Source organism: Ammodytes marinus (assembly GCF_949987685.1).
Source record: "Ammodytes marinus genome assembly, chromosome: 17".
In the NCBI taxonomy this organism is placed as follows: Eukaryota; Metazoa; Chordata; class Actinopteri; order Uranoscopiformes; family Ammodytidae; genus Ammodytes; species Ammodytes marinus.
The window spans coordinates 12,765,869-12,789,555 of NC_137221.1; the positions used below are offsets into that span (position 1 = coordinate 12,765,869).

Consider the following 23,687-nt stretch of genomic DNA (forward strand, 5'->3'; position numbering starts at 1 on the left):
AGATGACGCTAGATAGGGGACGCAGTGAAAGACTAATCGCACTCAGAACTCTTGAATGCCTGCAGTATCGACACGGCCCATGCAAGCTTTTTATTTTAACGGTTAACGCTCAATTCCCGGGACCGTTTTCACATGTTATACATATTCACTTTGTGTTGGTCGAGATTATTTGGCCAGATCTTTTCTCGCTGAGAGGTATTTAACCATGCTTTTTTCTCTCTCCATACAATCTAAACAATACATTGCTGGTTAATAAACACAAACGGTGAGCTGGATAATACATTGTATCTTAGAAGCATATCAGATCTGCGTTATGCTGCTCCTCAGATGTCTGTTCAAGTGATATTTTTTTATTCCCTTGGATTCGATCTTCTTGGAGAGGTTTGATGTGGGAAAATGTTTAAAGAAGCCCAGTGGGAGAGAGATGACATTAGTATACATCCAAGGACTGTCTGATGTGTGTGTGTGTGTGTGTGTGTGTGTGTGTGTGAGAGAGACAGACAGGGGAGGGGAAAGGGGGGGGGGGGACAAAATGAGAGAAAGAGGCATACTTTCTAAGGAAAGTATCCCTATGGATGCCTTTTAAAAGGTGTCTGTGTGTTTTTTGCAGGTTGGATTATCTGTATTCTTTGGGAAGGGGGGGGGGGTTGTTGGGTGACAGCAGGCACACACCCTTTCTGAGGCATCACAGACACACACACACACACACACACACACACACACACACACACACACACACATACACACACACACACATACACACACACACACACACACACACACACACACACCTCTCTCTGCAAAGAAAAGGTCCCTGCGCTCATTAGTGGATTTCCGCTAGCCTGATGGGAGCTGGTTGGAGTGTAGTGGTGTGTGTGTGGCACTGCTCCGTGTAAGACCTGTCTCTAAAGAGGCATGGCAATGTGTGCACAGTGCACACACACACACTGCAATGTCTTGACTGAGAAAAGCGGAGATGCAGCACAATTTGGTTTTATTGCTTATTTGAGTAGATGTGTCCCCTCCTCTGTCATGCTAAGCTCGCCCTCTGGCAGCTCAGTGTTGAAGCCTTCGGTGAGAGGGATTTTCTGCATGCTATTGCTGTCCATCACTTCTTTATTTTACACCCAGAAAACACTCAGGCAGGAGCTGGCTTTTTTTTTCGGGAGGAGAGTGAAAGCATGGAAGGGGGAGAACACCTTGGCCAGAAAACAGATGGCAAACTACTTTTCTCAGGTCAGGCGAACGGTTAACCTGTGGTCGAGCTGAGGTTGTGAAAAAGCCATTACAGCGATGATCTGGAGCTACAGAGAACTATCAGTGCCAGGTTTCAGTCCAGGGTATAGCAGCAGATGTGATAGAGCCAGAGCTTTAACACTCAATCCTTTCCCTGATTAAAAAACATTACCCCTCACCTCCCACCACCACCCCACATCTTCATTCATAGACCCTGGTTGCTTTTGTGTCCACTGTGCAGGAAATCTCTTTGTCGCGCCAACAACTGCAGAAACCAGAGAGAATGAGAGAGAAAAAGAAAAATGTAGATGAACTTTAAGGTCAATTTTTTTTGGGGGAGGGGAAGGAAGTGATAGCATACAAGCTGTATGTGTGTGTGAGTGTATGTTATACCCTGAGATATACCAGTGTCCCAGTGTTCATTTTGGCCTCATGATGACACACCCGGAGGAATCGGATGCCAGGGAGCTATCTAGGTAATTGGTGGCTTACCTGGCAGAGCTTTTGCCCACATACACGAGCACAGAATGGATTAGCTGACATTAACTACAGGAGAAAATGGTAAAATTGAATACCGTCTCTATTACCTGTGTGTGTGTGTGTGTGTGTGTGTGTGTGTGTGTGTGTGTGTGTGTGTGTGTGTGTGTGTGACAGTGTAATGAGGACCGCATACTCCACACGAAACACACCCGATCAACCTCTGTCAGGGCCTGCAAACCATCGGTGTAACGCTGTACTGCTCGCGTTATAGTGTGTGTGTGTGCATGCTGTATGCAGGGAGATGTCGCTGTCACCCATCAGCTCCATCATGTGCAGACACTCTCTTCTTTTAATCTTGTGTCCCCTCTCCTACCCTCTTTAGCTGTGCTGAGGCCTTGTCCCTAGGCAGCCCCTGAGTAAACCTGGAGAATCAAAACAATACTCTGCAAAAAAAAAAGCGTATTGTAGTCTGCTTGTTTATTTTGCTTTTGTGAGTTTTCTTTTTCTTTTTCACGTCTCTCCGGCAAAGTCTTCAACCTTGTCAATATTGTCAGAATATATTACAGATTTTTGAAAAGAATGGAGTGAGTGAATGAGGCCATGTCACCTTTTTGTTGTTGTTCTAATAACAGGAAGGTTTCAATGACACCAAGATAGGAAGAACCCACACTTGCTCATTTCTGAGAATGTGTTCTTCGTTTCCATTCTTGTTTTTCACAACCCACCTGTGGCTCTTTAAGAAATCCACCAAGAAGCACTGTGATTATACTGGTGTGACTGTTGAATGTATGATATAGTAGTAGTAGTAGTAGTAGTAGTAGTAAGTTTTAAAGCAGGGAGCTATTGCACAAAGTAGATCAGAGTTTTTCCCAAAACATGGTGTAATGTGACGGCTCTTTTTTGTATGTTTAGATTTTTCCGCACGAATCGGAAGCCATATTTAATCAAAATCATAACTCCTCTGGTATCTTGTGGGTTTGAGTGTGAATAAGAGAGTATAATAACTAGACCTGGGATTGCAGAAATGAAAGGAAGTACCTTTTTTTATGAGCAGTAGTCATTTCAGTAGCATTTTATTCACTGGCTGTGGGAGGAAGCAGCATAATATTAGGACAACATTCACACACACTGCCTCGCAGACTCAATATATGTGTCATCCCGGCCACAGTCAGTCGGCCACAAATCGCTAACTCCAATGATCTGAGTCAACAACATGTTTTTTCGTTCAAATAATTAGCATGCATTAGCCTTCTACGCACACACACAGAACCAAAAGTGCTTTTGCAAAACCTCAACAGCCGAAAATCCACTCGCCCCGTGGCTTGACTAGAGAGAAAAAAAAGTTATTTCCAGTTTCCATTATTTATTAATACCTCTTTGTTGTTGCTCATGTCCTAATCTCATTTCCTTTAGTCATTAGCGTTGTTCGACATCAAACACAGCTGCTGCCACACAGCAATGAGACAGGGGAGAGAGAATGTGGTTATTGCTGGTTGGACACTCACTAAAGAGCCTTTTAACAACGCTCATCGCAGATTACTTCTCTATTTAGCTGTTGAAAAAAAAATCAATATGAGCAACATAGTGTGTTGAATAAATTACGGCCTTGATGCACTATATACATTGTGCTCATGTGTTGTTTTCTGTTGCTGCTCAAACTTTTTCACTCTGGAAAACTAGCCATCCATGTCTCACACAAAGGATGTGTTGTGTTTGTTTGTGTGTGTATGTGTGAGTGACTTCTGGTGACCTCTTCGACAATAACATTTTCCCCGTCTCAGTCTCCCCGGGAGAGATTAGCAACACATGAACTTGCGGTCACCATGATGCCTTTTTCATTCGCTTCCTTACCTATTCATCACCATAACATTCTCCTATCATGGCATTGTGGCGATATGCAGTCCTCCCCTCCCCGGCATTGTTATGCTAATGCCATTGCCCTGTGTCTAGCTGCAAGCTAATGCTATGTTATGCTAATGTCGCCTCGATATAGCGAGAAATGGCAACTGGAACAATATGTAAGGAGCCCCCCCCCCCACCATTGTTGTCAGTTTTTCTTTACTAAAGCCGTCGTAACTTTTCACGCATTTCCGCCCTGAATACAACAATGTGTTTAATGGATTGTTATTTTGATTAGACAAATCATTCCATATTCCTGAGACTACTTAAATGCTCACTGGTTGCAGCTTACTATCACTTTATCTTGATTTTTACAAATATCTTTCTAGGCTGTTTTGTGGCACTTACTTGGCGGGTGAAGGTGTAAAATGGACAGTCTGTGCTGACATTAGCTTGTTAGGTTATTGTCTTGGACACCTCAACTCAACTGGCCTTTATGTCATGCTTTTATTTTGGGAATAGACAACCGTCTGAATTACCGCGTTATGTTTTTGGAAAAAATCCAAGCTGGCAATGTATCAGAAATGTTCTTTCTTGCACTCAAACCCGGCATCATAGTTATTGTGTTTGTCAGTAGTTTGTACTGACCCATTTTCTTCCTCCCCATGTTTTCAACAGGATGACAGTGATGGGATCCCGTGGTCGGAGGAGCGGGTTATGCGGAAGGTGCTTTACCTCTCCCTGAAGGAGTTTAGGAGTGCACAGAAACGGCAGTTGGATGGCGACGGAACCACAAACTCCAATGGTGAGTTTATACACGTCATCAATGCCAGGGACCTGCACAACTGTCAATCAGTGTAGAGCTGCAACGATTAATCGAATAATCGATTATTAATCGATTACTAAAATAATTGCCAACTATTTTGATAATCGATTAATCGTTTAGAGTAAGTTTGTAATAAAAATTGTCCAAATTCTCTGATTTCAGCTTCTCAAATGTGAATATTTTCTGGTTTCTTTAATCCTATTATGACAGTAAACTGAAATATCTGTGTGTTTTGGACATAACAATACATTTGAGGACGACCACATGGGCTTTGGAAAATTGATCAACATTTTTCACAATTTTGACATTTTACGGACCAAAACACTAATCGATTAATAATCGATTAATCGAGAAAATAATTGACAGATTAATTGATTATCAAAATAATCGTTAGTTGCAGCCCTAAATCAGTGTTTTTATTTTAGTTTCTTTTACTGGGAATGATACCAATATAGTTATCAGCTGAGTACACTTGTAGCTGTCCACTTTGCTTTTTTTGGTGATTTAGTCTAGTGTAGTATTCTATGCCACATGGGGAATAACAGGAAATGAAGCAAGTTGAGAAGTACATTTAGTTCAAATTGACTTGTAACAAAAGGGTATAGTGTTCTATATTAAAGTGTTATATACTATACATGATTGGCAGGTTGATTAGCCATTATTTTCTTAAAAGTAGAAACCACTTCAAACTGAATGTATGATAAATATCCATTTGTCACTCATCCAGAGCTCGGAAACCTTCATTTAGCTGAAAGGATGACTTTTCAAGAGAGGTGCATTGAAATGGAATGAAATGAATTAACATCTCTGACAAGTGTACTGTAAACAGCAAGTTCTACGATTTTAAAGGATATCTTGAAATGTAGCGATCTGACGTGTCGAAAAAAAAAAAAAAAAAAACGTTCACTTTGCTTTGGACGAAAGGGAACTGCTGCCCTCGCACTTTGTGGAGTAAATGTCAGAGTTTGCAGTTTCTGTCTGGCTCGGCTGACATTAGTGTTTACTAGTCAAGCTCTGGGTTGCTTTTAATTGCAGGCGGCAGTTTTATGAGTCTGTTTCTAAGTGAAGACTAGGCATGTTTTCTTTGACGGTGGAGCCTGATTTTACTTAACATGGAGAGATTCCAACGAGAACAGATGATCAAGGGACTTTTATTCGCCTTTTGTTGTGGGTCAGTGGGCATGGCGCTGCAGTTTTTCACTTTGCTGCTTCAGTGTCACATCCTCAAAGGAACCTTTTGAACTGAAAATATGTCCTATTTGTTTTCTCCAAATGTTGTTTACACATCAAACAAAAATAGATGTACGAGTGTTTTTAATCATATACTCCCACTCTTGTGTCCAGACTCATTAAAGGTGGAGTCAGTAATTCTTGAGAATGCTTGTTGTCCAAATCACTTTTTGTCAAAATCGGTGAATATCTCCTTACAATCTGCCACCTCATTTTACTGTGTGTGCACACCGCCTGGTTATGCACAGCCTAGGCACTGTACACCTGTATGTAAACAAAGAGTATGTTATCAAAGGGGTCCCACCGTAGCTAGCAACATGCGTGTTGTTTACAGAACCTTGGCTGTGTATTAACATTGGATCTTTTTCCAGCGCAAACACACAGTATGGACAGGTGGCTAATAGATCTAGAGATAATCACTGATTTGGACAAAAAAAGTGATTTTGACACCTAGCATTATCCAGAATCGCTGACTCCACCTTTTACGACATGGACTTATAGAATCCCCGACATGAGTTAATACTAGGAAGTAGCTTTGTTAGACAGAAATCCAATCCCAGGTGGACGGCGGCGACAGGAACAGTTGAGGGACTTTGCCGTTGTTGCCATGTGAACCTGAAGCCACGCAGGGAGAGATTGAGAGCACCGGAGGGGGATGAACAGCTTGTTTTAAACCTGCTGCCACCTTGTCATTGTTTGACACCGGTGCTCTCATACAAAAAAAAAGCCCTCAGCCAGCCAACAGCGGAGGTTTGAACTTCACACGTGCCTCAGAAGCTATTCTCAGCTGACATTAACACAGCCCAGACACCGAAAGAAAGGAAAGCCATCCATCTAGGCAGAAAGGAAGACAGACAGGAGGGAACTCGTCTTTTGAAATGTAGCCTATCTTTCATACCTTTTCTATATATTTTCCTACTCCCTATTTTTCTCCTGTTTTTCTTTCATTATATATATTTCTCCACACCTTTTTATTTCTTCTGTGTGCGTGTGTGTGTGTGTGTCTGTGCCGGGTGCCCCCCTCCCCTCGCTGTTAGCTAGTGTATCTCTGTGTGTCTTGTCTGGCATCTTATAGCTGCCACTCCAGAGCTCCTCAGGGCCTTTTAAGCCGCCGCGGGTAGCTGACCTTATCGCCTGAATAAAAATGACTCATTAGAAAGCATCGGCGGCCCGCCGTGCCGGGGGTAACGACAGCAGCCCGCGCTGACACAAAAGGCAGCCGGAGCTGAATAGACGGGGCCTGCTGTTTTAGAGCATGGCGGGTTAGCGGGGCTTTGGAGGTTGTACGAGCGGCACAGTTTCCCGTCTTGCACAGGGGTTGTGGTGAAACTGTCAGCCATTTTGGAGGATCACACTCAGCGTGCGCAACATCCTGAATGGGCAGCCCCTGCTGTTTTTAGAGGAGTGTGGGCTAGAGAGTCTGGGCTTATGTTGGAGCCAGACATGTGCCACAGTCTTCTGTCTAACACACGGGCATTGTTGTGAAGCTTTCAGCCATTTTGGAGAGCCAGACCGTGCATGTGCACGAATGTGTCAGAAGAGGACGACCATCATATCTTAATCGTTAGTGGTAAATGGAATGAATAGATAGGTTCATAGAACATTTGCTGCGTTCAGCTTCCTAAATGGGAAGATTCATTCAAATCTATTTTTGATTATATTAATACATTTGATATATATATATTTTTTTGTATTGGTTGGACACAATAGACAATTGTAATGTAAAAGCTTGAGCCCTGGTGGGAATCTTCTTGGTATCAACTTAAGCCACGTGTTACTATTTTAAAGAAAAATTATTGAAAGTAGGACTGCAAACTATCAATAATTTCCAGGCTCGATTATTCCCCGGATTATTTCTCAATGTATCAGTAAATACATTTTTTCTACCAAATGTCACAAAATACGGAAAAGTGTCCAGATTCCATATACCCAAATATATGTACTCGACTATCACAGCAGAATAAGAAAAACATGAACATATTCACATCTGATTATCACTTTGATTTTCTAAACGGTTGGATTTGTCGGGTATATTCCTGGTCGGCACAAGGGATGTGTCCAAAATAAAGGGAGCATATGTTGAGACAATGTCCACCGTTCTGGAAAATTAATGTCATTCACCGTCACTGTGCGGCAGTGGTGGCTATCTGCTTAAAATGGTGTGTGGCAGGTCCATAAGTCAGCTGTATGTGTGTGTGGTTCAGTCCCCACCCACCCAGGCAGCCTTCCCCCTGCCCATATAGCTGGCAATTATGCCATCTCCCTAGCCACTTTACCTCTCGCGGTTGGCAGCGGTCCATCTCCGTGTCCATCACACTTCCTGTTCTCTCTCTCTCTCTCTCTCTCTCTCTCTCTCTCTCTCTCTCTCTCTCTCTCTCTCTCTCTCTCTCTCTCTCTCTCTCTCTCTCTCTCTCTCTCTCCCTCTCCTGCATTATTAACAAATGACATTATGCCCTTCTGCGTCCAGGCTTCCGCTTGTTTCCCCCCCACCCACCCCTTTTCTCCTCTTCGTCTCCATTTTCCTCATCCCCCCTTTCTTCTCCCTCTCTGCGAGTCAATCTGTCCGTTCTTCCGGATACAGGGTTCCATTACACTTCAATAGGACTCTGGTTACTGCCTTCTCTCCGCAAGCTCCTGTCTCCTCTCTCACTCCCGATGCTCAATCTCCTCCGTTATGCATCTCCTCCTCCCCTCATCCCTCCATCCCCACAGCCTCTTTCTCTCCTCCTGTTCCCTCCATCCATCTCCCCAATTTCTCACCACCTTCCTCTTTTTTTCCCTCCACTACTTTGGCCTTCCTCTCCTCTGCCCCCATTCTGTCTTAAAGCTACAGTGCATAACTTTTTCATAAAAATTAATGTGCATTTCATTTAAGCCATCGCAAACATAAGTTGACACAAAGTTGATTAAGCCTATATCGGCTCCACCAAAACCCTCTCTGTAACTCTCAGTATGGCAACGTTTACAAAAGTGTCGTCAGGAAGTGATGCGTTTTATGTCACTTATGAGAAAGGACAACGTGCGGCGTGCCCGATCACCAAAAGGCTTGTGTCATGTAGATGTAAGCCATGACAGTGTTGTTGTTATTGCTCAGAATTCCTCAAGGGGGTGACATAAGTTACACACTATAGCTTTAACTATATACAGTGTCTATCACCCAAACCCTCCCTCCCACCCCTCTCTTTTCATTCTTCCTCAATCGTCACCCTCCCTTCCTCTCCCGTGGAAGCTGCGTCTTCTTCCTGCGCCTCCTTACCTCTCCACCTCCCTCTCTCTGCCACCTCTCCATCTATGCCTCTCCTCTACCCCTGTCATCCTTTCCTTCCTCTTCCATTTCCCTGAGTGCTATTGATGGAGGGAGCTGGCTGGCTGCCGAAAAAAAAACCCAGGAGGGGCTGAAGAGAGAGGGATCCCCATTTCCTCCCCGACTGCCCCCTCTCTTTCTCTTCCTGTCCGTCCGCCCGTCTAGCTGTGTGTTCTTCTGTCCCCCCCCCTTTTCCGTCAGCGCTCGCCCCGCTGTCACTCTGCTGTCCGTCTGCATTTCCCATGCCGCCAGCCCCTTTGCATGGCCGCAGTGGCAGCCGTTTCTCTCTCTCTCTCTCTCTCTCTCTGGAATACTAGCACAGAGAAGGAATAGAGGAGGCGGGATACAAGGAGAGGAATAAGAGACTCACAGTGGCGGAAAGAGGGAGAGTTTAGGTATCGAATCAAGCGAGTGGTGGAAGAGATTGCCTCTATTCTGCCCCTGTGTGCTTCCCTTTTTCTTTTTACACAACAGTTCAAAACCATCAAAAAATCCCATGGTTACCTTTTTGATGCTTTTAGATTTACAGCCTTGAACCGCACAAAGCAGACGCCGGGTTTCTGAGCCGCACATTGTATCGTATGCGTTTGTTCTGGCTTGCGGGAAGCGTCATGCAATGTCTGCTGTTGCTGTTTGGTCTACTTTTGAAAGGAAGAGCATTATATTTGCGGGGGGCTATTTATAATCATCTTTCCAGGCAGTCATTTATTTTTTTTTTTTTTTATTATCTGCTGCTTCTCTGAGAAGCGTCTGGGAATGAATGCTATGGGGAGTTTCCCCTAAAATATAAAACGACCCTTTGTTTTCTTTTTATAGTGCCCCGCAAATGTTTTAATTGTATACAGGCACAGAGGATTACGCGAACAAAGGGCACCAAACTGAAATTTATGAGCTCTTGTTTACAAGAGGCAGAATGGGAGATTAGTCTTGCATAACATCACAATTTTAACATCCAAATTGTACAGAATGTGAGTCAAAAGGCAGATTTCTACTCGTATATCTAGGTAAAAGTGAAACATTTTTATCGCTATATTCAAGGCCCCTATTTCGTACATTTTTTTTAAAGTTAGATATGGTGTTGCACTCGTTTTCAGTTTACATCCGTGTTTGTAAATCTAATCTAGAGACTATTTCTCAGGGCACACTCTGCCCCCATGGAGTTTCCCTCATGACGCCGCTATAGTTCCCCTTATTACTGCGGCTCACACTAATAGCCCTGTGATGCGCCATGTTACGCCATGTACCTCTGTTCACTCCTTCTCACTCTCTTTCTCTCTTGTGACTTTGAGGTGAAACATAGCCAGGCGATGCTTAGTTAAGCACATATCAATCTGATTATAGGAGCAGCTATTGGGGCACACTAGCATTTTCTCCACTACCCCTTATCTCACTCCATCCCTAACTTGGATAACCACTCTGGCCTCTTTTTAGACACAGGCCGTTGATTCCCGCATCACTCGCCCATCCCCAGTCCTCTGCTTTCCCAGAATTCTCAGCTCTGCCCCTCAGATGGGCACTCATGTGCGACCGGGCATATGTCAAACAACTCTTGGGAGGAATAGAGAGAAGTGTGTGTGTGTGTTTGTTTTTGTGTTCTGTTGGGACGTCGTACGTCAGTCATTTTGTGAGCACAATTCAAAGTTAATGAGGTTTTTTGTCGTTGTTTTTTTTGTTGTTGCTATGGTTGCAAAACCTTTTCTCCAGAAAGTCATGATAAAACTTGTTTGTGCCATTTCCTCTCAGTTTCCCCAAATTTCCTTTTTTATTCATAGTCAAAATTTAAATGCCGACGTATTCATTTGTCCCAATCCTTTGATTTTATCCCCATTTAAATTAAAAATATCTTCCACAAAATGCAGATAAATTAAAAATTTGTCCTTTTTCCTGAAAGGGGTAAACTTCAAACATCTTAAAGGCCTACTTCACCGGTTGGAATATGAAGGTGTATTGAACTCAGAGATCCTATTTAGTATAATTGTGCAAAAAAAAATTTAATCGGATCATCTTAGCCTGAGAAAAGGCAGAACGAGTGTTTTATGGTCTCACTGTCTAACCCTACAGTTTCCTTCTTGTGACATCACAGTAAGGGTTAAGATTAACAGGACAGCTGGGCCAAGGGAAGACTGAGGGAAGAAAAACCTAATTCATTATATTATAATAGTTCTTTTATAATGATAGAACGCTGGTTCCGTATGGGTGAAGTATTCCTTTAAAGTGAAATCCTTGATTGATTTAAAGGTGCGGAGGACGTGAGCAAGCCCTTCGTGCTAACCATGACATTGCAAAGCGGTGATTCACGCCCTGGCCTATAGACTCTGTGGCTCTCCCAACACCAACATAAAGCATTGCCAACAGTTCAATGGCCTTACTCATCACGCCGGCGCTTGTTAACTCTCTGACCGCGATGATGTGTGTCTGATGATTGTACCTCGGCTTTTTCAGGTACTGGCCTGCCCTGTGTGTGTGTATGAAACACCAGCAGCGTGTATGCAATAATGAGAGAGTGTGGCTGACTGACACTCATTCAGCCCAAAGCACATTGAGAAATCACCTTTAAATCATATGTTTGAAAACTCAGACAGTCATTAGATCTGACTACTTCCTTCCCCCTCCCCATCTTTGTCAGATGTCACAAGGTGAGGGCTTGTTTCGACAGTAGTTTCCTTAGGCAACATGTTATAATTCAAGTTGCCACTTCCATCCGAACACCTGCTCCACTGTCGTTATTATCCTAATTTATTTATTTGCCTTTTGACACCCACTATGAGGAGTTTGCATTGCCGGGGCGAAAGCATCAGTCAAATGGAATTTCACTAGTAGTCGTGCAGGGAAGGGCAATGAACTAAGAAGCCCCTCAGCCAATGAAGGAGTGACAGACCAGTGTAAACAAGGGGTGAAAGAAAGGGTTTATGACAGCAGCACTCTTGGTTAAACATACCACTGGGAACTGCTTCAACGTTTAGTGAGTCATCACTTCTTGTTTTCTCAAAACGAACATGAATAATTGAACATGCCATACCATACCATAACCAAAGTCCAGTCAGGCATGAAGGCTTGTCACAGCAGGTCAAATGTGATTAATAATTGTTCGGTGTCAAAATGTTTGCTCACTCGCTGATAATAAATCTTGAGCTTTTCAGCGCTGTTTCAGCCGGGAAAAAGAGGCCGTGCGTCTCCTGTTGTCTCCATTCGGTTGCAGTCTTTTAATTTAAAATTATAGCTCCGAAAAGCTTTTCAACTTCCCCCATTTGTTTTCCCTGGATAAGATTGCTCTATTGCATTGCTATTGCTGCTGAATGGGACGGGGCCTGTGAGACCCGTCATTCGGAAGACAATGGGGAAAGAACTGCCCAAGAGAAAATGTTAAGCCTATGTGATATCTATTTAATTTGGTTGTCTCCCCTAATTACCATTGACTTCCACTCCACTGTTCGAACCTAATTAGAATTCTTCTGTGCCTGTTGTGGCTTTTTTGATTTTGCAGAATCTGTCTGGGGGGCTTATTTTGTTTGTCGGGAGTTGCTCGCTAAATATTTAATTAGGAGCCCTTGTCAATTGGGCTCACTTGAGAATGTCAAGTCCGGCAATATCCGTTCATTTCTTCCTACCACTGCCTTGGGCTTGTCATAGGTTTACACATCAGGTATACATCAGCAGAACCCATCAGTTAACACTTGGCAGGGGAAGAATGTGGAAGAAAAAAAATATTAATTAATGGCTTTCCTCACCCTCAAAAACTAGCCCCCATGACGCTGCAATAGATTGCATTTGGCTTCAGATCTTTCCGGCTGAGGGGCCTCGGTGCATCCGTAGTACAGACTAGATGCTTGAATCCATTGTGTTTATCGACTCCCCTCTTTCTGTCTTTCTTCCGTTTTTCCATGTTCTGTGTCACATTCAGATAAAGCAGAACTACCGTAATCAAATCAAGAGCAAATGTATCCACTCTCTCCGTCTCTACTGCGATGCATCAAAAACAGAAGGCTTTATTAACGCTGTCAGATACTAAAGCACACTGTTTGTTCCGGAAAGACTGTTTTTGCTCTACAATAATAAACCAACACTGACTCATAAACCATCCACAAGAGACATACATACTAGATTTGTGGTGGTAGAAAGTTTCACACTTTAGTGGTAAATATATTTTTTTGGTGCTTCTCTCCCCTCAGGTTCCCTAGCCAATGGGCAGCTGAATGGCTCGGGGTCAAAGGGCAGCCACAAACAAGATGGATCCTTGCACTCTCAGGATGGGAGCGGCAAATACGGTGAAGACGGGCCTGCAAAGAAGAGGTGAGGCTTGTGTGTGTGTGTGTGTGTGTGTGTGTGTGTGTGTGTGTGTGTGTGTGTGTGTGTGTGTGTGTGTGTGTGTGTGTGTGTGTGTGTGTGTGTGTGTGTGTGTGTGTGTGTGTGTGTGTGTGTGTGTGTGTGTGTGTGTGTGTGTGTGTGTGTTCCCATATCCTGTTTGTGACTCACTGGGGTCATCAAAGAGCTTTGTATAGAGCCCTCAATCTTGGTGTAGAATTATGTGTCTGTGCAATACCAAAAGGCTGTGGCTGTTGATGATGCTGTGAATGGGTGAGGTTTCGAGATTGTGAAGAGACAACTTTGAACACGGTACTCACTGTATGTGGCACAGCCTATTTGTGTAAATTACTGAGTTTCTGGTTATTGAAGGTGCCACACACGCAGCAGCTTTTACTCTGTTTCTCATTTATATTCACATCATTGTTTCAACTTTGTTAGTTGCATTCATTTATAAACTTACTCTGTGTATTTCATTTCTGTAGAGGAGCAGTTTTCCCATTAGTTCTGTAATATTGGATGACAGTCAACAGAGAAGTGTAAATAGGACCACCCTTTTTAAAAGGCCGCTGATGTCTTTTTAATGAGCACACCCCCTCGTCTTTAAGCACAAATGCCATTTCAGTCACTTATAATTAGCCACTTAAAGGAATGCCGCTGTGTGCACTTCCAAATGAATCATGTAAAAAGTTGAAGTTGCTGCTAATTTCTTGCCGGCATTATTATAATTTTTTTTAATCTTTTTTAAGAAGGCATTCATGTGAGATGGCGAGTTATTGAAATGGGTTTTAGCCTGTGAAAAAAATATTAATTTATAAAAACAATGCCCTGTCTTAGACCAGTGTTTTTGGAGAACGGCTTATTAAGGATCCTTTTGTAAAAATGTGATGCATTTTAGAACAAAACCGGTCTAGAAATCACAAGCTGAGAAATATGGTTTACTAATAAACTAGCTCTATAGAGTGTTTTGCAGATTTAAAATGGCTGGTGTGATGTTTTTTTATCGGCCACAAAACCACACACAACACGGTACACAATCAGCTCACATTTTTAATTCTCACTACATTTTATTAGGAGCTACTGTAGGTGACGGGTGTGTGTGTGAGCGTGGGTGCACGAGTGTGTGTGTGTGTTGTTTTGTCCTGCCGCTGGTCAAAGACACACACACACACACACGCACACGCACACAGGGCATCAAAGCATCAGTGTAAAGCGAGGGGCGGGTTCTGGGGGGGGGGGGGGGGCCGGACAGCAGCAGATGTCCTTGTGTAATGAGCGGCCCATACAGGCTCCATTCACTGCGTGTCAAGCACCTGCCTAAGTCCTCCTGGCTGTCATTCGATACTGTAACCTCCAAATCTGAGCTCGGACATTACAAGCTTTCATCTACCTAGCTTTGAAACAGAAGAAGGTTTTTGTCAGGAGCCCTTTCCAGATATATGACATTTTTGTTTGTTTTTCTTCTGTATTTTAAAAGGTAAAATAAATAAAACTATTTTTTTTTAATGGATGTTGTACAAAAATAAATATCCTAGTAACAGGCAATTGTTGATTTGAAGTGACCCTTTGGCTTGCATTATAGCAAAGCATCAACACTCAATGCTTCACCATCCGAGGAAGACGAGCACTGAAGGAATAATTCACTTTTATTTTTCTCTTGCTTTGTAGTGCTGTGTTGAGTGGAGTTTAGAGGCCAGCCTTCTCTGTGGTTTTCATTAGTACACACACACACACACACACACACGCACACGCACACGCACACGCACATACACCAGGACTGAATAAAGAAAGGCTCTATCTGATGCTAATGAAACACAAGCCTAGCCAGTACTTGGCAATGCCTGATGTCCTCTTAAAAAGCTGTGTGTGTGTGTGTGTGTGTGTACGCCTTATGTGCAAAGGATGACTCCAGTGCCCTGGCATGGCTCCCCCGCACTGTTCCTAAACAGGCCTATCTGTGATGGAGCTTTTACACCTGGCACTGGCCAATAAATAAATAAAAAATAGGCAACAGAGCCGGTTCCAATTTTCAGCAAAGAAAAAGTTTGACACCGCGGCGAGAGGATGAAGGGATAAGAGGGTAGAAGGAAAGGGGGAAGACTGGGAGGAGCAGCAGAGAGAGAGAGAGAGAGAGAGAGAGAGCGGAAGGAAGGGAGGCAGGCAGAGACAGAAGGACAGGTGCGAGTGATTTTTGGCAGGAAGCGGCCTCCCCTTTAGAAGTCTTTGAGATCAACTCTGTGTTTGCCTTCCCATGCTCCTGAGATTGGCGGATAGACTGGCAGTACATGCCAGCTCATTGTGGACCTATACCAGCATGACCATATTCTCCAAACGGGGGTTCCCCTGCCAAAAGTGGGCCTGTGTGTGTGTGTGTGTGCGCGCACACACACACATACACGTACTTAGACAAACTTCCATCCACAGCCCCAGCACAGTCTCACCTTCGCTGCCTTGGTTTACTGACCCAGTTATGCTCCTGCGTCTCAGTTTCTCTCCCACATTGGAGTACTGCAGGTTGCCTCATCCTTTGCATGTGTGATTTAAAAAAAGTTGTTTTGCAATATGGAAAACCTTTGGAACCCTATTCAGTCGAGACACATGCTGCCGACTGCTACAGAGGCTTCATTCTCTCCTTCGATTCGCTGTTATAGTTCTAATAATCGGGCATTTAGTCAGCATCCTGTCAAGTCATAACTGAAATGAGTAAAACCATTCACTGGTATTTTAATATTATTCTAGTGCTTTCACGGGGTCAAATCTACATATGGCTCCAGTGTGGTTTTCTTTGTCATAACAGAGGCCATTTCTGTGGCTTGATTGTATAAATTGCACTTTAGAGAGTTTAGGTACGGAGTTATTGTGCTTTGATTTGTGTCAAACATTCATAATCGGGGGTACTTTTTTTAGGAAAGAGAAAAAATCCTGAGCACAGACCCTGGTGTTGTCCACTGATTAATGCCCACAAGAGGCTTTCATGGCATTGCCCCCGGCGACGCAGATCGTAGTTCAATCTAGTGCGAGTTTCAAAAAGCTAAAGACAAGCTCACAAAGCACTGCAAAAGTGTGGGTAGAGTGTGTGTGTGTGTGTGTGTGTGTGTGTGTGTGTGTGGATCAGAAAGTTGAGTGGTCCTCTTTAGCAGGCTTCTTAACTTAATTTCTGCGTTCTCTTACTCTTTTTTTCTTTCCTTCTTTCTTCTTTTTTTTCTCCCTCCCTCTATTCACTGAACCCCACTTTTGGCTCTCTTTGAATCTGTTCTCTCTGTTGTCTCGGCCAAGACACACACTCACACACTCAGCTGCTGCCGCTTGTTTTGTTTCTACTTAATGAATGCCAAGTGTGTACACACACGGAGGGGGCGCGTGCACACACACACACACACACACACACACACCCGCGCACACACACTTGTCTTGTGTAGCGTAACCAATGACTCTTGTCAGTAATGTATAATCATCATTTTCATTTATGAGGGATTACATGCACGTGCATGCTGGCCTGCATGCACACACGCAAATGTGTGTTAATAGAGGGTCCTAATGTAGCTAGTGATTTACTTAAGATGATATTGTGAGGGGAACCTATATGCACCCATTTGTGCTGCTAATGCCTAATGTTATATTCCTACATAGTGGAGTATTCAAGTGCACTAACAAATAGGCTTCCATTGATTTCATTAGAGAGCTGCACAGAGAAGCCACTGTAGCTTTTAGCCAGTCAAACAGAACGGCATCTTTTGGTTTTGCGGTCAAATGGTGGTTTTGTTTGCCTTTTTGAAAAGAAAAAAGCCCAGAATATTTGGAACACCACTAAGCTCAGTGTTTGTGTTGGTTCCAGCTCCGTCAGTGGCTCAGCCCCGGCATGTCATCATGTCGCTCTGCAAGAATCTCCTCTAAAACTCTCCCCTCGTTGTCTCTGGCTCGCTGCAGCTTTATGAAAAAGCCTTGTGCTCCGCTGAAATGGCAGAGTGAAAGAGTATTATCCATCCAGCACAGTGCATAATGTCACTCAGTGCACTCTCACTCCCATAATCACTGTCAGACACAAGCGTTAGCGCTGTGATTGTAGCGCAGATTAGCCATGTTATACGTCTGGTTTTGCGTGGCTCTTCTTATGACATAATGCAACAGAATCTAAATGGTTCAATTGGGCCTGCCATCCTAAAGTCAGAAAAGCATTTTATTAGTTTGTGTCTTTTTTATTTTGCTGCAAAAATACCCTGTAAGCAAAGCTGACTGAAATAAATGTAGGATTTGATAAGATTGTCCCATTTTGAGATGACACTTTTCAACGAGAAGCATATCCTTTCTTTATTTCAAGTCGTTTCCTAGTAAAATGCAAAAGTACTCCTTCTTTAAATCTAGCTGAAATAGCCGAAGGCAAGCAACATTACACCTTGCTGCTTCTAAAGCCAGAGGTGTGTGTGTGTGTGTGTGTGTGTGTGTGTGTGTGTGTGTGTGTGTGTGTGTGTGTGTGTGTGTGTGTGTGTGTGTGTGTGTGTGTGTGTGTGTGTGTGTGTGTGTGTGTGTGTGTGTGTGTGTGTGTGTGTGTGTGTGTGTGTGTGTGTGTGTGTGTGTGTGTGTGTGTGTGTGTGTGTGTGTGTGTGTGTGTGTGTGTGTAGATGAGAAAATGTAGCAAAGTGTAGCAAGTGGTGCAGTGAACCATCTCAACCTGGGAGTCTTCTGTAAATTGGAAACGCACTGGTGAGAGATAGATCAGTTGTTTTTGCTCTTCTCGTCTGTATGTGTACCTCCATTTCTTTCACATCTGTCTGCTGAATAGTTCTAATAGCTGCACCATCGGACACTGAGGTACTTAAAACGTAAAGTCTTGAAAGCAACAATAACGTCTGCATTTCAAATAGTAGGGGGAAAAGAAAAGAAAATGAATGTTCTAGTTCTACTACTCTTGTTTATATTGGTATTGATCTCTTTGTTTGAGCCCCAGCCTCCTCCTGTGTCTCCTGCCCCGAGGCCACCAGTCCACTCAAGGTCTGTGAAGGTCTACATACGCGACTCGGTGCTTAATTAGACTGATTGCTAAGCATGCACAGAACCGTCTCTGATGTTTATTGACCTAACCTGGTGGTCAGCCACTATGAAGGGGGGTGATTTAAGAAGGCCTGCGAGGTCAGAGGGCACAGGGTTTGAGTTCACCCTGTGTTGTGACTGGGGGGGGTCGAATGTCACTGAGTAGGGGACCTTGACAGCTAACAAAGCCTACATTTAAGTGCAGTCATTAAAAAAGAAAAGAAAAAAAAGGTTTCACCTATTTATTTATTTATTTTTAGGCGGCACCTGGGTAAAGCCCTATCGGTGGTCCAAGTTACTCTAGGTATCTTCGGTGTGGTAGCACTTTAGTTATGTTAGCATTTTTGAGGTGACAAAGGGGGACAATGGCTGACTTCCATCTGACCTACTATAGCATTTATATATTCACAGAGATACAGCTAAGCTTGACCTATTGTCAAGATGTCTTTTCTCTACACATCTGCCTATCAGGACATCTCCCCTCTACATTGTTTCATTCAACAACAAAAAAAAGGCAAAATAAGAAGGGTTTGCTGAGGGATAAGCCAAGGTTATATTTAAATATTCACATAGGCTTCCCGCTATATCTTTCATCTCAAATGTATACAAGGCCTCATTGTGACTGCTTGAAGCATATAGCTGTCACAGCTGAACTGGGACACACACACACACGCTCACTCACACACACACACACACACACACACACACACACACACACACACACACACACACACACACACACACACACACACACACACACACACACACACACACACACACACACACACACACACACATGCTTTATCACACCACTGGATCACACACTCACATTTATCTCTGACAAACCATACACTACCAAGATATAAAGAAATACTGTTGCATATATACTTCACCATCATGGCTCTGAAATCCCTTCCCAGTACGGTGTCAGTGTGTACCTTTTTCGTTCCAATAAAGTGAGTAATAGGTTGACTTCCTCTGCATATTTGTCTGCTCAGCAGCCTTGGCTGGTTGACTAATGATGGTATTTATTTGCGTTTGGTGTGCACATGCTCAGTCAGTGTTAATGCGACTGGAGGCTGTTTGCATATGTGAAGGTCACCAGGTCAGTGGGTGGGTCGGGCCGCAGCGCCATCCCTTCCCCTTCCCTAAATGCGTGGAGACAGAAAGGCGATAAACGCACTGAGTGGGGCTTAGTGCTTTGGTTAGGGGTTGTTTATGCTGACCACACATCATCCATTTCAGGTTTGTGTTGGGGAATAGGGGTCCTGCAAACTCAAGTTATTATTTTGAACTTTCAACCCCTGCAGTTGCCGCCCTACAGGCTGAGGAGGAACATCTGTAGAGGCTGATTCAGTTCCCTACTTTGATACACAAGGCTTAGAGCTCTTGTAAGCTTAAAAGGTTTGCAGCAAAATAACTGTTGAGGTGCATGTTTAATGCCATCAAAAAAAACCATATAAGGCTAACGTATAGTAGCCGTGGTGCATGGTCTCTTTCATACTCACTGCTCACAGTCACACATACAGCATGGTGTCAATTACGGTGTGATCACTGTGCATACACACAATTTCTCTTCACTCATTTATGGATGGATTAGATCTGAGCAGACTGCCAGATAACGCACACAGATAAGTAAATATAGACGGATAGATTAGGCAAAGACGCTGATTAAACACCTCGACATTTTGTGCAGCTTAATCCCCGCATATAAACAATCCGTACACGTTTCACTCTTATGTGCATAATCATGTTATGTTGCTCTGATCAGGACAAAATGGACTCAAGCATATGAACACATGTTTGCTTGCGTACACACACACAGGCACACACACAGAGACACACACACACACACACACACACACACACACACACACACACACACACACACACACACACACACACACACACACACACACACACACACACACACACACACACACACACACACACACACACACACAGAGGCACACTCTCTCCCAGGCGCACTCTCTCCTAGAGCCAGCTGCAGCGAGGTAGTCTTTTATCAGGACCATGTGGGCCATCTGGAGCCAATTAATACAGCCCCTAAGGTACAGACTCTGGATCAGTGCTCTTCTCCTCACACAATAACCTTTACCATGGGAGGCGACACAAAGCCTGACTCGAGGCCAGCCTCACGCCAACATCTATCAAAGCTCGGACACAAGCGTAAGACGTTGCTTGATTCTGAGGTGCCGTACAGTATGTGCAAGGGCTTGAGAAATTGTAGCCAGATTTCGAGTGTCTGAGTCTGACATTGCTTGACAATTGCTAAGGATGTTTCTACTGAAACAATTCTGATTACTGAAACTTATTGAAATAATCATGCAATTATTCAAAGAATATTGGGCACTCCGGTGGTGTATGGAGCGCATGCTGTGTTGGCGCGGGCCTCGTTGCAGTGGTCGCGGGTTCGAATCTGACCCGTGGACCTTTACTGTCTCTCTGTCTCAACCATTTCAACTCTGTACTGTCAAATAAAGCTTGAAAATGCCCAAAAAATAATCTTACAAAAAAATTTAAAATAAATAATTCAAAGCATATTCTTGGTGAAAAATCTAAAAACTCCCCTGCTTGATTTATAAGATTCTCACTATTAATGTCCATATAATCAATTAAACAGCTACCCATTAAACCTTTTCATCCCCTCTGCTTTTGTCTAAAATGTGTATACTATGTACATGTTAGACTCCAATCATCGATACAATTAACAAATTGAAACATGTCGATACGCTGAGCCATCACTATATTAAACATGCATTGGAGGATGCTTCTTTTTTCGACAATCATTCCTGTCTATTTGACATTTAAAGTACTTTCCTTTGCATCTGTTTCATGTTAAAATACGGTTTGATATTTGCTTAGTCATCTCCTCTCTTGCACTAGTCTGCACCCTGCCGATGTGCTGTGGCTGACAGTAAACTAACCAGCAGAAGGAGCCAGTTTTTTTTGTTGTTGCTTCCTTCCCTCCCTCCACTGGCAGAGATCAGAGAGGAAACTCAGGGTCTGGAACACTGGAGCTGGTTAGTGTCGCCCAGTGTCTCCCTCACTGACACTTCAGCAGGGTGGGCAGGTGGGCTGCTGGGCGGGTGGGTGTGTTACTAGCCAACATCCTCGTAGTAGTAAGTCGAGGTGACCACATTACATTGAGAAGTCTTGCCATCACACTGCAGTTCCCATGGAAACCACTGTCTCTGGAAGAAGACAGAGCTAGAAGAAGTCACACAAGGCTTTTGATTGACAAGGGGTTAGTGTGCACGTGTGTGGGAGGGTCCATGTCAAGTTGTCCACCACGGCTACTGGCTTAATAAGGAAACACATTTAACGCTGTATCCTGGGTCTTCATTCATCGTCACCTCCCACTTCCTGCTTTTCATCCCTGTAATGTGTCGGAAATGGCCCTTTATCTTTTGTCCTTTCTTCTTCATCCGTTTGGTCTCCTTCCCCCGTCAAATTTGTCTCACTCCGTCTCTCTGGGAGATAGTGGATGCTCTAGCAGCTTCGGTGGCATGTGTAATGTTACACATTAGAGCGGCCCTTTGAAGGGTAGATGGCTAGGGGGAGGCAGGGGCTGGCAGGAAGAAGGGATGGATGGATGGAGGGAGGGAGGAAGGGATGGATGAAAGGTGGATTAGAAAGGGATGAATGGGGACATCCTGCTGTAATCTCTTTTGCTTTTTTCGACTGCTATTGGATCTGTGTTTCCTCTTCTTTTTTCCCCCTTCCTTCGTCTCTGCGGCTCTCCTCTCCATTCTCCTCCAATCAGCGCAATCAGTCTAATTTTAACTCACGCAAGCCCCACTTACCTTGAGCGGTGGCAGTGTACCAAGGAGTATTCTATAGTGTCCCAACACACTGGAACATAGTGTACCCTGAGACACACACGTACATTCACACACACACGCACGTACACACGCAGCCATACATAGGGCTAAATCTGAGGCTCATATTAGCACTCAGGCCTTAGTGCAGTGGCAGCGCTTACAAAAACAGTCATGTCATTGCAAATTGTTCCCATGCTTCTTTCTCAATATTGTCTTCATCGTGTGTGTGTGTGTGTTTTCTTCTGCTTACTTATTTGTTTTCTCATATGGTATAACTAAAGAGATGTGGCTCAGCATTCAAATATTGGCAAAACTTTGGCATACAATGTTAGTAATTTAATGCTCTAATTACCCTTAGTAGTTAATAGTTATAATAACAGTAATTATGTTTGGCTACATAAGCACTATTTCCAAAAAATTATCTTTTGAAATAATAATTATTATTTTTTTCTATGCAATGTAAGGTAATATGGTTTTATTGATTCATGCCACTGCCTGTAAAATGTGCTGCCAGACCATGCACTATCACATCATCAGTGTAGCGGATCTGTTTTTATTACCTTATTTTATTAGCTGGGCCTTTTTTTCGTTCAGCATACCAAAAGAGAAAAGATTACAACTGATAATGCCGTAGACACAAGTGTACATCAAGAGAATTTTAGTCCAATTACTAGAGATCTAGATACCTGTGACCACAAATGTGTCTTCACATTTGCAGCATATCTCCCCCATGTTAGTTAATGGGTAACAGATAACAGTGGAAAAACCTCCGGCTCGTCTAAAAGAGGCTCTTGTCGTCCGTCTAGACAGGATGTAGTAAGCACATAGCTTTATTAGCTCATCTGTCTCTGTCCTAACACAGTTGCTAATGCTTTAGTTCTGTTGTCATACTGCCTGTTTTTCTTTTTTCTTTGTGTGTGTGTGTGTGTGTGTCAGTTCCACTCCTCCCTTAAATTGGATCCTATTCATCTTAAGGGCTGGAGCAATAAAAACCACCCACTGTTTAGCTTAGCAAAGAGGCTTTTTTTTATGGAGAGCACCGTCTCTCCTCGGCTTACTGTTTACAAAGTGTTCATTGCACAGATTGTGTTGTGTGTGTGTGTGCGTGTCGCTCCCCTCCTCCTGCCATATTAGATTGCAGTTGATTGAATTTGTAAGACGGTCGGGACAGTTTTGGGTGGCTGCACATTTGAACCGTGCATTAGCGTAGCAACAAGCGCCACACACAGTCATTCAAACATACAGGTGTTCACACAAGGCCACGGTCGTGTCTAAATGAAAGCATTGCCGTGCACGATCACTATTGATACAAAGGAGTAGTAGGGATAAAAGAGAGCGTGGTGTGGGGGTTTTGTGTGAATCGTAAAAGGTTGTCCCTTCACGGTCCACAAAAGTCCACACACACACACACACACACACACACACACACACACACACACACACACACACACACACACACACACACACACACACACACACACACACACACACACACACACACACACACACACACACACACACACACACACACACACACACACACAGCACTGGAACACTTGACACTGCCAGCTAGCCAATCTTCAGTCAAATCTTTTTT

The 23,687-nt window shown here is 43.6% G+C and overlaps 1 protein-coding gene across 1 annotated transcript in view; it reads left to right on the plus strand.

Annotated features, from left to right (window-relative positions):
• The window catches only part of jarid2b (jumonji and AT-rich interaction domain containing 2b), a 105,535-nt gene that overhangs the window by 44,548 nt on the left and 37,300 nt on the right, over positions 1–23,687 (plus strand). Inside the window, exons 2-3 of the mRNA XM_080045947.1 lie at positions 4,234–4,360; positions 13,085–13,205. Of these exons, the coding sequence (XP_079902073.1) occupies positions 4,234–4,360; positions 13,085–13,205 (248 nt within the window). The remainder of the gene's footprint in view (positions 1–4,233; positions 4,361–13,084; positions 13,206–23,687) is intronic.